Raw genomic sequence first — 16125 nt, forward strand, 5'->3', positions numbered from 1 at the left:
TGGAGACAGGGCATCCTTTCTCCATGGCAACCTGAAGTCCCAAAACCCATCAGGCTCAAGAATGAGTCATCTGTGACCAGTAGGGGGCGCTCTGGCACAAGGCTGACCCCGAGGCCGGGACAGACCAGCAGCCCACCACAGACTTAAAGGTGCCCCAGAGGCAAGGCCTGGGCCTTTGGGAGGAGGCGGGCGCTACTTAACCCCTTCCCTCCCTCCCGTGGTTCGGGGCGGCTGCCGCGGGGAGCCCTCCGTGGAGGCCACCGGTGGTCTCGCAGCTGGGGTCTCGCAGTGGCCCTTGCGGGGAGAGGATCCTGCCCCCCAAGGCCGGGCCCAGCACAGAGAGGAGGTGGGCACTGCCCGGGCCGAGTGGACACTCGGGAGTTAACTGGCGGGGTGTGACAGGGCGCACCGCCCTCAGGAAGTGTTACTCACCGCCGGGAATGTGCTCGCCTTGGGGGCTGGCTCGTCTTCCCGAGTCCCAGGAGTAACCAGCCGGAGGAGCACCCCGCCATGGAGGGCCCCGGGGATCCCGGAGCAGGCCTTCCCGGAGCCCCCAGCCCCGCGGACTCCTCCGTGCCCGGGTGCCCGGAGAGAGAAAAGTTAGTGAAGTTGGAAGGGCAGCCCGGCGGGGCCGGGAGGGACCTCGCGGCAGGGTCTGTCCAGGGGGCAGACGAGGGGAAAGGGTTGGGCCGGGTCCTGGCCCGCGGCCCCCCCGCTCAGGTCTGCCGCCTGCCCCCAGGCCAGCCCAGGACCCGCTGTACGACGTTCCCGAGGCCGGCGGAGGGCGGGCAGGTGGGCCCCAGCGGCCCGGGCGCGCTGTGAGCCTGCGGGAGCGCCTGCTGCTCACGCGGCCGGTGTGGCTGCAGCTGCGGGCCAACGCGGCGGCCGCGCTGCACGTGCTGAGGACCGAGCCCCCGGGGGTGAGTCTCGTCCCCTACTTGCAGGGGGTGGGAGGGAGGAGGGCCGGACGCGGAGGTCCGGAGCCGCCTCATCCCTTCCAGACGTTCCTGGTGCGGAAATCGAACACTCGCCAGTGCCAAGCCCTGTGCGTGCGGCTGCCAGAGGCCAGTGGCCCTTCCTTCGTGTCCAGCCACTACATCCAGGAGAGCCCTGGGGGTGAGAGGGGCTGGCCCGGAGGGCAGGGGCTGGAAGCAGAGGCTGGGCGCAGGGGGGTTCCGCAGGGAACAGCCTCACTTCCCGTCTCTCAGGCGTCTCCCTGGAGGGATCCGAGCTCGTCTTCCCGGACCTGGTCCAGCTCATCTGTGCCTACTGCCACTCCCGGTGAGCCCGGGGTCCGAGGGCCACCCTGCCCTCCTGCCCCCGCAGCCTCAAGCCTCCCGCGCCCCTGACTTTCTGCCCCCCTCCCTGGCCTCAGGGACGTCCTTCTCCTGCAGCTCCAGCTCCCCAGAGCCATCCGCCAGGCAGCCACCCACAAGGAGCTGGAAGCCATCTCCCATCTGGGCATCGGTAGGGGCTCCCCTGCTGCCCACTGTGTGGACGGGCAGACCGAGGCCAGGGAGGAGAGGGAAGGCACTCGGGCACGCGACCCGAGTCTGCGCCCGGCCCTCCGGTGGGCACACTCCCTGGCCCTCCTGAGGCCCCAGCGGGTTTCTCTTCTCCAGAGTTCTGGAGCTCCTCCCTCAACGCCAGGGCTCGGCCAGGCCCGCCCGCAGGCCCGCTGCCGCCCCGGCTGAAGCCGCGGTCCCCACAAGAGCTGGACCAGGGCACCGGAGCTGCCCTGTGCTTCTTCAACCCCCTGTTCCCAGGAGACCTGGGGCCCACCAAGCGGGAGAAATTCAAGAGGAGTTTCAAAGTACGCGTATCCACAGAGGCCTCCAGCCCCCTGTCTCCGCCCGCGGTGCCGCCTCCCCCTGTCCCGGTGCCGCCGGGGCCGGCCCCCAACCAGGCGGAAAGGTTGCCCCCTCGCCAACTGCTGCGGAGGGAGAGCTCAGTGGGGTACCGTGTGCCGGGGGGTGCCGGCCCGAGCCTCCCTCCCCTGCCCTCCCTCCAGGAGGTGGACTGTGGCTCCCCCAGCAGCTCCGAGGAGGAGGAGGGGACGCAGGGACCTCGAGGGAGCCCGGCAACCTCGCCCCGCCTGAGCCGCAGGCGGCCTTTGCTCCGGTCCATGAGCGCTGCCTTCTGCTCCTTGCTGGCGCCCGAGCGGCAGGTGGGCCGGGCAGCCTCGGCGTTGATGCAGGACCGCCACACAGCTGTGGGCCAGCTGGTGCAGGACCTGCTGACCCAGGTGCGGGCCGGCCCCGAGCCCCAGGAGCTGCAGGGCATCCGCGAGGCACTGAGCAGGGCTCGGGCCATGCTGAGCGCGGAGCTGGGCCCGGAGAAGCTGCTGCCACCCAGCAGACTGGGTGAGACTCCGCCCCGTCTCTCCATCATCTCAGCGCTGGCCCACCCCCCGGCCCTCTCCGCAGCACCCGCCGGCCGCTCCCCTCACCGCCCTTCAAGGGAATCGCACCCTTCCCCACCTCTCTCCCCGCCTCTCCCGTCTCACGGAATTCCTCCTCCTCCTCATCCCGTCCCTCCTGGACTAGGCCCCTTCTCCTTGGGACCCCGACCCCCACCCCGCCCTGGTTCCCCTGACCCCCGTCCGCCTCTGCTCCGCAGAGCGTGTCCTGGAGAAGTCACTGCATCGCTCGGTGCTCAAGCCTCTCCGGCCCACCCTGGTGGCCCGGCTGCAGCGCCGACTGTCTGCTGACGGCTCCCTGGGCCGCCTGGCTGAAGGCCTCCGCCTGGCCCGGGCCCAGGGCCCCGGAGCCTTCGGGTCCCAGCTGAGCCTGCCCTCCCCGGTGGAGATGGAGCAGGTGCGCCAGAAGCTGCTGCAGCTGCTCCGCGCCTACTCGCCCAGCGCCCAGGTCAAGAGGCTCCTGCAGGCCTGCAAGCTGCTCTACACAGCCCTGAGGACCCACTGGGGTGCGTCCTCTCCCGCCGCCGCCCCCTGGCTCCTTGCCTTCGGGAGCGCCTCCCGGGCAGACTCCAGGACAGGCCCAGCAGCGGAAAAGATGGGCGCAACCCTCCCATCTCACAGATGGTCTAACTGAGGCCCAGACTGGCGTGCGTCCTCTCCCCAGCCCCTGCTTGGGGTTGCCATAGAGACCACATTGCCCAAGGCCCGGCAAGTGGAGGGGAGAGTCACCGACTAAGACGAGGAGTGAACTCTGACCCTGGGGCCCCAGAGGAGCCTGAAGCTTCTTCTCCACCACCCACAGGAGAGGGCGCGGGGGCCGACGAGTTCCTCCCACTGCTGAGCCTGGTCCTGGCCCACTGCGACCTTCCCGAGCTGCTGCTGGAGGCCGAGTACATGTCGGAGCTGCTGGAGCCCACCCTGCTCACCGGAGAGGGTGAGGGACCCCCCACCCTCACCACCCCTGTCCGGGTGGGGTCGGAGCGTCTTGGCACCCGCGTGGCCCGCGTGAGCAGGGAGGGGCAGAGGGAACACGTCACCGAGCCCCACGCTGAGCTGTCTTGTTCCCCCGTGTCCCAGGCGGCTACTACCTAACCAGCCTCTCTGCCAGCCTGGCCCTGCTCAGCGGCCTGGGCCAGGCCCGCCCCCTCCCGCTGAGCCCCTTGCAGGAGCTGCAGCGCTCCCTCAGCCTCTGGGAACAGCGCCGCCTGCCCGCCACCCACAGCTTCCAGGTAACGGGGCCTCCGCGCCGTCCGCCCGCACTGTGAGACCCACGCAGGCTGGCCCCGCGTCACCCGCCACCCTGCCACAGAAACAGCACCGTGCAGAGCGGGCGTCAAAGCCGGCCTCTCCAGAGGGAGCACAGCAACAGGGCCATCCTGTCCCCATTTCACAGATGAGGAGACTGAGGCGTGGTGTGGGGAGGGAAAGGGACACAGGTGGCAGGCTCAAGCACCAAGTCCTGGCTTCCAGCCCCCACCTGGGGCCCTGCCCTGCCCTGCCCTGCCCTGGACTCAGGCCTTCAGCTCAGGCTCCCCGCCCCCGCCCCCTCCTCCCCACCCTTCCTGGCCTGGGCTCACATCCTGGCTCTTCCTACTTTCTGGTTTGGGGAGCTTGGGCTAGTTAGGTACCTAACTTGTGCCTCAGTGTTCTCATCTATAAAATGGGACAACAGCACCTGCCTCCTGGGACTGGTGTGAGGATTAAATGAGTCCCTGCTGCACAAGCACTCAGGCACACATTAGTTCTAAGCGTGAACGCTGGGTTGGGGGGCCCTGCTGGGGTGACCCTTTCAGCCTGCAGCGTGGCCCGCCGACCAACCACATCTCCCCCCTCCTCAGGGCCCCCTGGGGGCTCACTGTGCCCAGAAAGCTTTTTCCAGTTGGTCCCACCGCTGGATTTGTGTCGCCCACCCTGCCTCTGCGGAGCCTCTGCTGGGATCTCAAGCTTTGCAGCCAGATACATACCAGGCGGGGCTGAGTTCTCATTGTCGCTTCTCCTCCCGCACAGCACCTCCTCCGAGTAGCCTATCAGGACCCTGGCAGCGGCTGCACCTCCAAGACCATGGCCGTGCCCCCAGGGGCCTCCATAGCCGCCCTGAGCCAGCTCTGTGCCACCAAGTTCCGAGTGGCCCAGCCGGACACTTTCGGCCTCTTCCTGTACAAGGAGCAGGGCTACCACCGCCTGTCCCCCGGAGCCCTGGCCCACCGGCTTCCCGCCACCGGCTATCTCGTCTACCGCCGCCAGGCAGAGCAGCCCGAGACACGGGGGGCCTCGCTGGAGGGGACAACAGAGGAGGGCAGCGGGGAGCCAGAGGCAGGGGGCGGGGAGGAGGAGCAAGGGGGCCAAGGAGGTGGGGACATGGAGGGCAAAGCTGGCACCAGGGACAGCAGGGGAGAGTCTGAGCCAGCCGCCGAGCAGGAGGAGAGCCGGGCCGGGGGAGGGGGCCCTGCGCAGCCGGGCGGGCCAGCGGCTGCAGGAGGCCAGGCAGCCGAGGAGTAGCTGGGCGTGGCCAGAATGGTCATTTGGGGCAGAGAACGCTGAGCCTACTGGGAAGGCCTTCCTGAGCCGTCAGCCCCCCTAACGAAGGCCACAGCCCCCTTAGCCTTCTCCCCCAGGTGGCTCCTGGGTCTGCCACCGGCTCTGTGTGCTATTTATCTCTGTGGCCCCACGTGCTGGCGGAGTGCCTGAACTGGCCACATCTGGGCACTGGAGTAAAGCTGGGCGGGTGTGGAGGACCCTGGACCAAGGGCCAAGGTCCTTTGCCTCTTATGCTCCTATCCCGGCGGGAGGCCGGCCGACCGGCCAACCCGCAGTGGTGAGTGTGCCCAACCTCCAGCAGCCAGTGAGGGGCCGCTGCCCGGGCAGCTCCTCCAGGCGGGGGGGCTGCACGGCCCTGGAGGGCTCCACCTACTCCTGGGCATCAGGAGGACTCAAGGAGGTGGCCAGGGCTTGGGGCCCCAGCCCCGCTGGAGATCCCCCCCGAGAACTAGCACCTCCAGCCGCAGTGTGCTCACCTGTCAAGTGGGGGTGTACTGCCATCCCGTTTTCTCCCGGAAAACTTCCAGGGGTCCAAATGGATGGTTCTGCCGCAAAGCAGGCCTCAGCCTACGGGAAAGGGGCGGGAAGGGCCTGAGATGCCGGCATTGCCTCCCCCGCCCCTCCAGGGTTGCTGTCTGCACTTGCCAAGGGGGCGCGTCCTCCAGTCGCCCTGGAGCTGGAGGAGCACCCAAGCTCCAGGCTTTCCCCAAGACGGGAAGGCCTCCTAGGCCCTCCAGCATCCCAGGGGGGTGGGACGGGGAGACAGGCTTCCCAAACGGAGGGGGTGGGGAAGCTTGGACCTCACCGGAGCTTTACAGGGGGTCACGCGGGACAGCGACGCCTAAGACGTCACCCGGCAGGCCATTGGGGGTTCCCCCACCCAAACCAGAGCATCAGGTTCCGACTGCACCCTCTCGCCCTCTGTTCCAAGCCACCAATGAGTGAGCCCTCAAAGCGCAGCAGAGCAAGCAGCAGCTGTGAGCAGACAAAATGCCGCCAGCGACCACCAGGGGGCGTATGTGGCCCGGGAAGCTGCGGAGTGGGTGACACCCGGGGCAAGGGTGGCTCCGGGACCTCAGCAGCATAAGGTGGTGGCAGGCTGCACTCTTGCAGCCAGCCACCAGGCAGCGGGGCACAAAGCCAGCCTCACGGGGCCACTCTGGGAAAGGAACCGAGCCCTGCGAGTCGCTCCTGCCGGCGCCAGAGGACATCCGCCCCCATGTCCAACACAATGACTGGAAGGTGGAACTCCTGGGCGCTGGGACTTCACACGAACCGGAGGCAGCCCGGGTGCCCGGGTGTGGGGCTCCCACGCTTCTCACCAGGCCACCAGCAGCGCTCCCCTTCCCCCTGACCTGTGCGCTCACACAACCCTGCTTCCCCGTTGGGCGTTTGTGTGCCCTTCCTCCCTGTCGCACGCCCACCCCTAGTGCCTTGCCCAGCGCCGGGCACTCCACAGGCACTCAGGAAACGCTGTCTGCTGATTGGAGTTCGATAAGGAGTGAGAGGCAGCCCTGAGTGGTGTGGCAGGTCACGGGTTCAATTCCTGGTCAGGGCATATGTCTGTGTTGCGGGCTGGGTCCCCTATCGGGGGCGTGTGAGAGGAAACCAATGGATATTTCTCTCAAAATAAAGTCTTTAAAAAGAAAAAAAAAGAGTGAAGGGCAGCAGCCACGGCTCAGGGCCACCAGGTGACTGAGCATGCGGGCCACCAGCACGGCGCCTCACCCAGCGCACCGGGTTTGTGCGGACACGATCCGAGAGGTGTGGCTTTCTTCCCTGTCACGCCATGGAGCTGCTCAAGGTCTCTACGGACCGGAGGGCCCTCGAGTTGATCAAGAAAAGGGTGGGGACACACGTCCCAGCCAAGGGGAGGAGGGAGGAGCTGAGCAGTGTCCTTGCAGCCATGAGAAAGGCAGCAGCCAAGAAGGACGGAGCTCCATCTCCTCATGTAATAAAACCTGTTCAGAAAAAAAGAGTGAAGGGGTCCCAGCTGGTGTGGCTCAGTGGATTGAGTGCCGGCCTGTGAACCAAGGGGTCGCCAGTTCGATTCCCAGTCAGGCCACATGCCTGGGTTGCAGGCCAGGTCCCCAGTAGGGGGTGTGTGAGAGGCAGCCACACACTGATGTTTCTGTCCCTCTTTCTTCCTCCCTTCCCCTCTCTCTAAAAATAAAATTTAAAAGAATGAAAGAGTGAAGGACGATGTGGTGGGAAGCTAGGAGATTAAGGGAGGGCTGGGTTCCGGGAACCAAACATAGCACGTGTCAAATCCTAACCCAGAAGCAGGACCTGGAATGGTCGCAGGGGGTGCTCGGCGAAGCCCAGGGATGGCTGAGGCTTCTGGGCCCCTGCCCCGGGGTGCCTTTGCAAGCCTCCCCCCACCCCTTCCCCTGCTGAGCCCTGTTTCCAGGCTCTGGGAATCCAGCATGCCCCCAGCCCTGGCTCAGCCCCTGCCTGAGTCTTCTCAAGAGGTTCTGATGGGTCAGGGGTCCTGTCCAGGCAAACCAGCATGACCAAGGGCCCTGCGTGATGCAGGGGCAGGAAAGGCGATGAAAAACTGGTCCGAGACTGGTCTCCTTATCCCCACTTGCCCGGCGAGGAAACTAAGGCTTGCCCGGCGGAAGCTGCTTATTGCGGGGTTCGGACGCCAAGGTCTGTGGAGCCTCCGACTCTGCAGTCCTCCAACACAGAAGGGCTATTTACTCATCCACTGAGCAATCTGCGGCGCGTCCGTGTGGGCCCAGCACCGAGCCCCCCAGCCCCAGCCGGAGAAACACCGACGTGGTCCGGGCCGTAACTGAGAGGCCGCTGCGCTCGGACTTTGTGCGCCGCCCCCGCGCCCCCCCCCCACCGCCATCCCGCCCCGCCTACCACCCACCGCTGCAGCACCGCGCTGAGACCTTGACCTCGGGATCTCTCGAGGAGCCCGAGTCATCTCCTCGCTTGGCAGTGCTGCCCTTATCACCTCTGGAGTCACCATAGTTCTGAGTGTGACTCTGTTTATTGTCTGTCTTCCCCACGGGAAGGCCAGAGCCCGGCTGGCCTTGTTCCCGCGGACTGTCGGCGGCCGAGAACAATGCCTGGCACTTGGTAAGGACATGCCCAGTGGCTGATGCGGGAAGACAGCCTAAACGGCTCCTCGATTCCCGGGGCCCGGGCTGTGCGTTCTCCATAGCTACCGCCAGGGGGCGCGAGCGTGCCCTGTTCCAAGTCGGAGACCAGGTCCCCTTCTCACCTGCGGCCTCCAGGGACCGGGGCAGTCAGAGGACGCACACCCAGCCCCGCGCCAGGAAGGAAAGCAGCCCTGCCGCAGGGGGGCCCGGGCACCGTCCTGCAGGCGAGGACCCTGAGAACAGGGGTCGGGAAAGGGCTGAGGAAAGGGCCGCCTCCCACCCAGGCTTTCCGGGCCAGGCAGGCCCAGGAGTCCGGCGAGTGGGCGGGCCTGACAGCGGGCTGGGGAGGGGTGGGTGAGACCCACCCCTCACCCTGACCCACCTTCACGGCAGAGCGCTGAACACCCTGCCACGGCTCTGTGCTCCCTGTTCACACCCACAACCGAACACACACAAGCGCCTTGCCTTGCCTTTGCAGGGCCTGTGACACCCCGCCTGCCACAATCATGTAGGTGGCACGTGGACACTCTCGACCTGAACAGGAACACCCTGGCACTGCTACCATTCTCGCCCTGCGGGGTGGGACGCAAGGACACACATCAGCCCTCCCCTGATCTGTAAACATCTCTAGACGGGCAAACTCAGAGACACTCCCCCAGACACTCCCTCTGCCATTCAGAATGTGAGTCCCTGACACACACGGGGACGGGCTGACACGGAGATATGCGGTGACCTGCTGCAAAGGAGCCTCGTGACATGCACCCGCCTGCCCACGCAGGACTGCCGCCGCCACAGCCCAGTCCGAGGCTCAGGCACGGCACGCAGGCACCGGAAAGGCAGACATAAGGGCACGCTCAGAGACACGGACCCAGAGACACACACAGGCACTGAGACACACGCAGACACTGAGACACACGCAGACACGGACCCAGAGACACACACACACAGACATGCACACGTGCCCCTTATACTTCGGATCGTGCGGAACACACCCAAGCCCTTCCCACCCCCAGCCCCGGCCTGTCCCTGGCCCCGCTCAGCACCCTGCCCCATGGCGGGTGCCGGCGAGGGCCGTGAGCTGCTGGAAAGACCCCTGTGGGGGGCGGCGACCCCACGGGCCAGGCAGCAGGCAGAAGCCCGCGGCACTGGGTGGGGAGGCCTGAGCTCATCGGATTCCAGCCCTGGTGATTCACCGGTTCAGCGGAAGTGCCTGGGAGGATCTGGAGTGGGGGGCGGGGGGGCGGGCCCAGGGGCCGGGGCTTTGGGAGCCTAGGTGGCCTTCAGACCCAGAGGGCTGGGTCCAGAGCGAGCCTCTAGTCCGGGAGAGGGGCTTCCCGAGGGGACAGCCAGCCCGAAGGGGTGTCTGTTGGGCCTCGCTCCTGGGAGAGGCTGGGACACACGAGCAGCGGAGGCCCGGGATGAGACAATGGGTCCCTCCCGCCCAAGCCCAGGCCCCTGACCCCAATCCCAGCAGCTGCGTGTCTTTAGCAGGGGTTAGGCCAAGGGTGGGGTGACCTTCACGGCCATCTTGGCCCCTGGGGCTCCTAGTCTGAGTGAACCCCAGAGGCCCTGAGGGGCTGGACCCGGCTGGCCTGGCCAGCTGCCGGGGTTACAGCCCCTCACTGCCCTGCCAGGACAGGCTTCTGCCAGAGAGCTGAGCAGGCGAGGCCGCGGACGCCATGGGGGCTCCCCTGCAGAGGCAGGGCCCTCTGCTCCTGCACCCCCCGCCCCGAGCCCCCTGCCTCCCAGGCCGAGCTGAGGCTCAGAGGACCCAGCTGCTCCTCCAGGGGGACAGGAAGAAAGCATGGGGAGGGGGGCCGAGCCAGAGCACAGGAAGTCCCTTTCTTGGAACTCGGCACCAAAATAGCCCGTTCTGCCCCTACTCTGAATTTCAGTGTCCCACGTGGGAGGTACGTATCACCAAGGAGACCTTCCCCAGGGAGGGGCCACGGCTGACCTCAGTCTGGCTTTTGCCCACCACCCTCCCACGGCCTCGCACCCCCGCCGGCCTCCCACCCCCGCGGCCCCCACCAGCCCTGCCTCGGGCTCTGCTCCACTTTGAAGTCCTAACATAAATATCATGTCTGCTTGGGTTCTCTCCCCTGCTGGTCACAGCCCCCAGACCTGGCTCCCACCCCAGCCAGCCCCGGGGGTGCGTGCAGGGGGAGGGGAGGGCGGCCCGGACCACCCAGGGGAGGTGGCGAGGCAGAGACCCTGGGACGGGACCGGGGAGACAGAGTGGGCAAGACACCAGAGACGGAGAGGGGAGACGCGGGAGTGGGCGGGGAGCGGAGAGATGGACGTCAGAGGCCAACAAGGTGGCAATTCTGGGGCGAGGAGTGGACAGAGACCCGGAGACAGCCGGAGACGGAGGCGCCCCAGCAGAAAGGGAAGGGAGGGGGACAGGAAGAGGCTCTGCGTCCGGAGTCCCTGGGGACAGTGAGGGGACAGCGAGGGGGCAGGGAGAAGAGGGCGCTGGCCGGGAAGAGAAGGGGAAAGTTGCAGAGGTGCGGGCTGAGACCGGGGTAGCAGTGGGAAGGACGTGGAAGAAAGAGAAATGTCCCTGGCGAAAGGCTTCCCAGGACAGGGGACCTCAGGGCTAAGAGCAGGGGAGTCCACAGCAAACTGGGACGAGTCGGTCACCCTAAGTCACAGGCCCCGGCCAGACACCGCAGGGGCCCGAGTCCTCTCCCGCAGGTACCCCGTGCACAGATGGGGATGCTGTGGCCCGAGAGAGGCACAGCAAGGCCAGGTCAGGGCCAGCCTCACGGCCGAAGGACCAGAGGGAGGACAGCAGCGGTGAGGACCAGGAGGGCATCTGTCCCGGCCTAGGGTCCCCAGATTCAAGGACAGCCCCTGCTCTGCCCCCATCTGCCATGGGACCTGGTGCAAGTCTAGTCCCTCTCTGGGCCGAAGGGGAGGGCCAGGCCCTTCGAGCTCTGCCGGGGACTTCAGGACTCCCTTCCTTATGGGCAGATGTGGCCAGATGTTCAAGCTAGGCGCCTGCCAGGAGAGGGACCGGGGCCCCAGCTGGGCCCAGGCTGGGCTCTCTGGGGGCAGCCGTGAGCGTCTCCCCGCACAGCTGCGGGCACAGGTGCGGGCCCGCGGGGACACGCACACATCACCCAGCTGCGCACACACCAGCCGTGCTGGGCCTGTGCGAGCACACACGCACACACAAGGTCATGCACGAACACCGGGTGCACCCACAAACACACGCGCACAGTCTCTGCCCGTGGCAAAGACCCCCCAGCCCCCTCCGCCGTCAGAACCCTTGATCTCCGGGGCCAAGCCGGCTCCTTCCTGGGCCCCACCTTCCCGGGGCCTGTCTCTCCCACCCTGCCGAGTCCTCGAACCCCCACCTTCCCGCGGGGCTCTCCCCTCCAGAAGCACACAGGGTGTGGCCCCAGCACGCGGGAACGGGGAGGAGGCCAGAATTTCTCCCCTCCCAGACTCCCACCCCTCCCCACTCCGGCCCTGGGACCGCGCCCACCTCCTCTCCTGCTGCTCCCGCCCAACGGGGGCCTCCCCCGCCCCCCTCCACTGGTAGGCCTTTCCTCCTGACAGCCCGAGGCTGGGGTGGTTTGGGAAGAATTTAGAAATGGACAGAGGTCGGGGGTGGGGGTGGGGATACAAGAAAAAGGAGGAGAGGAGGTGACTTGCGCACAAAGCAATGTGCTGGCTCAGCAGTGGGGCGTGCCAAAGCTCCCTAGGGTGCCTGCCCGGGGGGCGCCCCCTGATCGCACTCGGCACCCCCGTCCTGGCTGTTCCACTGGGCCCTCGTCGGGCCGGCCCCTCTGCAGGCTGCCTGCACCGCCACCCCCACGGGCCCACCCACTGCATCCGAAACCACCGTCTGGCTTGTCCCAGTGGCTGGAAGACCAGGCTCCGTCTGGGGAAGGGGGCTTCCGTGTTCATGCGCCCCCTGCGGTGAGCTCTCCCTGTAAGGGCCGAGACCGGAGCAGGGAACCCCAGCCTGTGGACCCCTGTGAAAGCTAAGCCTGGCATCCCGGGCTGTCCCCACCCCGGCCGGGGAGACACGTTGGCCACGGGACCCAACAGAGAAATCAGACCGTGTGGTGAGCATCACATAGGGCCCCTGCCCTGGTGGCCGAGCTCTCCCGCCCACCTGGGCTTCACGCCTCCAGGTCCACGGAGTTGCATTCCGAGACCGCTGTCCACGGAGGGGCGGCCAGTTACGAATTAGCGCTTCTGCCCGAACCCCTGCATCCAACCCCGCGTCTGAACGTCTTCCGTCCACTCACCCGTCCACTTGCATCCGTCCGCCGGCCACTTACTCATCCCTACGTCCATCCATCAGTCCATCTCTCTACCGCCCATTCATCCATTGCCCATCCCCACTCTTGCCTACCTGCCTTTCCGTCCATCCATCTGTGCGCCCATCCATCTGTGCACCCATCCATCCACCCATTCATCCACCCACTGCTCGCTTACTTAACCCCCCTTCCATCCATCCACACCTCCTTGCTTCCATCTGTCCACCCATCCATCCATCCATATGTCCACCGACCCATCCTCTGAGCGTTTATTGCACCCATTGGCATCTTCTCTGTGCAATGGGGGGACTGAAATGAGTCAGGCTAAACGGGGCCAACAGGATGAGCAAGACCTCGGCCAGCCCCTGTCTACCCCGTCCCCACCGGATCCCCGACGCTGCGACCCGCCCTCCATCAGGACCAGGGCAGAAAGTTCCTGGGCCGCCTCAGCCTCATCTCCCCCAGCCTGGATGGGGCAGGTGAGTGCCAGGCGCCGGCCGGCACTGGGCCCCCAGACAGGTCTCCAAGTCTCATTCTCCATCTCCCAAACACTTAGTCCTGTTGGAGTTAGGTGCAGCCCACTCAGCCTCACCCCTGCTCCCACCTCTTGGCTCACGCTTCCCTCCACTGGCAAGTAGGCCCAGCCAGACCATCTGGAACTTGGCCTTTGACCCTCCTACTCCTGCGTCCCTTGCCTGCCCCCCAACCCCTCACCCGACCAACAGAGGCTGGAATCCTGACCTCTGGGCTGACCCACCCACTAGCCAGACGGCGTGCAGCCTCCCCTCAGACGCCCCAGCTCTGGCCACTGCCCGAACCATGACTGGCCCCGCCACACCCTTGGACCGGGCCCTGGCCAGCCCCTAAGGAGCCTCCAGAGGCTGCCTCCCCCGGCCTGGCCCGCCCTGCTGCCCAGCTCTCCGGCCAGCTCCCTCCCTTCTCCCAGACGATTGCAACAACCTTCTAGCTGGTCCTTGGCCTCCGGTCCCCTCTCCGCTCACCGCACCCGCCACAGGGATCCCCCCTTCCCCTTGCCCTTGCCCCCCCACAGCAGAGGCCAGCCTTGTAGCCGCCTCTCACCCCTTGCTGGCCCTCTAGGTGTCCCTCACTCCAGCCCCGTGGAGACCTAGTGTTCTCCAAACACACCTTGAGCCCTTCCACCCCAGTCCCTTTGTCTAGCCTGCGCCTCCTTCCTGTCACACCTTCCTCCCATCCCCATTCCCCGGTGTCACTCCCAACTTGCGGACTGTGCTCAAAGGACCCCTCGGGGCCCTGCGGCAACGGGAGAACTAGAGTAAGAGTCAGGAGGCCTGCGCCCCGGCCCCGCCGCAGACTCACTCTGAGATTCCCTGGGCCTCAGTTTCCCCGTCTGCAGAAGGCTTGCGGAGCCAGGTTCCTCACTTAGCTGAATTCCATTCATTCACTCATTCATTCATTCGACAAACCCCTATTAGCAGCATCTACACACCAAGAGTTTTGCAGGCTCCCAGGATATAGCAGGGGACAAGACAGCGACCCTGCCCTCAGGGAGCTCAGGCGCCTAGAGCTGGAGTTCTCTGTGGGGGCAGCGTCACCCCCAGGAGACATGACAGTCGACAATGTCTAGAGACATCTCTGATTGTCGCACTGGAGGGATGCCATGGCATCTAGGCAGAAGACAGGGATGCTGCTAAACACCCGACAAAGCACATAGACGAAATAATTACTCAGCCCTGCATAGCAATGGTGCCGCGGCCGAGAAGCCCTGGCTACTGAGGGATGCAGGCCAACACAAATATTTACTGCTTTACATAGTGGCAAATGCAGAGGAGAAGAACGGAACAAGACCAGGCAGGCCCCAGCGTTGGGGGAGGGGAGGCGGGCCGGTCAGGGACCCCGCCGCTGGAGCTGAGACCCGAGGGAGTGAAGGGGCAGAGCGTCCAGATCCCGCAGGGGGAGCGTTCCAGGCCGGGAACAGCCCAGGCAGAGGCGCTCAGGTAGAAATGAACCTGGCGAGTTTCGGCGACAGCCAGGAAGGAGGCCAGAGCAGCGGGAGGAGAGGGGCCGAGGGGGAGGGATTGAGAGGAGAGGTCTGGGGGCCGATCACCTAGGCCCAGAGGATGTGATGGGGACTTTGGCCTTTCCTCCGGGTGAGGTGGGGACCCCGAGGGCCCTGAGAAGGAGTTGCTGGATCTGACCGGGCCGACGCGGGTTCCGCAAGGACCCCTCCGACAGGATGGAGGGGGCGAGAGAGAGACCAGAGGAGAGGTGGCCGCAACGGTCTGGATGAGAAATTAGGCAGAGGCGGGGGCCGGCGGAGGGGGGGTGGCAAAGCAGGCGGCGAGGACCAGTCCAACCCTGGGTTTGTTTTGAAGGTGAAGCAGAGACAGGATCCGCTGAGATGGGACAAGGGCGTGGGAGAAACAGGAGTCAAGGATGATCTCAAGGCGCTGGGCCCGCGCCAGCGGGAGGCTGGCCTGCCCGTCCTGGCTCTCTTCTCTCGGGAAGGGGGAGAGATGTTCTATGTGCTTCGAGGTTGTAGACCTTGACAGGACCACCTTCCGGGCATGGCGCGAACACTTCGAAAGCGCTGGTTCTCCAGGGGCCTGGCTGGGTCTGCGGGGCCAGCCCTGGCGCAGCGAGGGGGTTAGCACAGCGGTCCTGGACTCAGCCCCCACCCAGATTTGCTCAGAACACTGAGGAACACTCGCCTCATGCTTCGCAGCTGACAGAGCACATTAGCAAACACCCAGGGCTGTGATGCACTAGCCCTGCTGAGCAGGAAGGCGCTGACACATTATCCCCATTTTGTAGATAAAAATGGAGACCCGAAGGGGGTCCGTGACTTCCCTACGGCCAGATCAGTGGCAGAGCGGAACGCTGGACCACGGCAGAACCTCTCCTTCATGTCCCCACTCCCAGCTCAGACTTCTGCCAAGAGTGCGGTGGGGGGTGGGCACGGGTTAATTTGGCAACCAGCTCCCTGGGGGACTGCGCTGGCCCGTGGGCTCAGTGCACATGCCCCCAGAGGCCTGCAAGCGGGGCGGGAAGAGGACCCTGCCAGGCCAACACAGCAGGCCCTGAGGGCAGGGAGGGCTCCACACACGTGATGCCTGTGTCTCACACACGTGTGTCATTGTGTGCTCCATGCCCATACATGGCCTCTCACCAGCTCCCTGCGCACCCTGAGCGCAGCCCACCCCCTGCGCGGCCCCCGCCTCGCTGCACTCTGCCCTCCTGCCGCAGGAGCCCGGGAAGCATTTCCTGTTTGGGGGCGCCTCCTCCCCCTCTAAGCCCCGGTTCCCAGGGCCCCAGGCTGAGCAGAGGTGAGGAGAGAGCAGCCCCCTGCCCCTCCTCCTTCCCCATACCCCCAGCCGGGCTGGAGCCAGGAGGCTTGGAGTCGGGGGGAGGCTGAGTCGGGAGCTCAGTGTGTAGGTGACGCCGCCACGCCTGCTTTGGTCCGGGTGGCTCCGTTCGGGCCGCACACCGGTGTCGGGGCCTCCTGGGCGGGGGCTGTGGAGCGCCGCACCACTCGGCCTGCGCACCTAGGGGGCAGTGCGCCAGAACGCGTGCAGATCCGCGCCAGAGGTTCGGCGGAGAGAGCTCTCGTGTGGGGAGAGGACCGTACACACGTGTGTGACGTGAAGGGCATGAGTCAGAGCATGCTCCCACATGTATGGAAAGCTGTTGGGCAGTGAGGCTGTTCCCGGGTGTGATGAGATCGGTGTGTCCAGATTAGGGTCACTGTCAGTCTCTGCGAAGTGACCTCACCCCCCTGCTAAGAGCCCGAGACTGCACT

General features: G+C 66.0%; 1 protein-coding gene across 2 annotated transcripts; it reads left to right on the top strand.

Moving 5' to 3' along the window:
* Positions 1–433: 433 nt before the first annotated feature.
* Positions 434–6987, top strand: RIN1 (Ras and Rab interactor 1). 2 transcript variants are annotated; one of them, XM_045855473.1, is made up of 11 exons: positions 434–599; positions 740–920; positions 1002–1116; positions 1209–1281; positions 1376–1467; positions 1623–1813; positions 2012–2363; positions 2620–2925; positions 3222–3353; positions 3497–3648; positions 4427–6987. In XM_045855473.1, the coding sequence occupies exons 1-11, from the start codon at positions 511–513 to the stop codon at positions 4916–4918; spliced, it is 2175 nt and encodes a 724-aa protein (XP_045711429.1). In that variant the 5' UTR covers positions 434–510; the 3' UTR covers positions 4919–6987. The 2 variants fall into 2 exon arrangements, with proteins under 2 accessions (XP_045711429.1, XP_045711428.1); XM_045855472.1 differs by having other exon boundaries at positions 1623–2363.
* The last annotated feature ends 9138 nt before the right edge of the window (positions 6988–16125 follow it).

The sequence above is a fragment of the Phyllostomus hastatus genome, unplaced genomic scaffold (genome assembly GCF_019186645.2).
Source record: "Phyllostomus hastatus isolate PE091 unplaced genomic scaffold, TTU_PhHast_1.1 phas_scaffold_11, whole genome shotgun sequence".
Lineage (NCBI taxonomy): Eukaryota > Metazoa > Chordata > Mammalia > Chiroptera > Phyllostomidae > Phyllostomus > Phyllostomus hastatus.

Coding starts and splice junctions, on each gene's coding strand:
- RIN1 (XM_045855472.1), top strand. CDS start 511: ATGGAGGGCCCCGGGGATCCCGGAGCAGGCCTTCCCGGAGCCCCCAGC. Junction 600..739: donor GGGTGCCCGGAGAGAGAAAA/GTTAGTGAAGTT, acceptor GCCTGCCCCCAG/GCCAGCCCAGGACCCGCTGT. Junction 2,364..2,619: donor GCTGCCACCCAGCAGACTGG/GTGAGACTCCGC, acceptor TCTGCTCCGCAG/AGCGTGTCCTGGAGAAGTCA.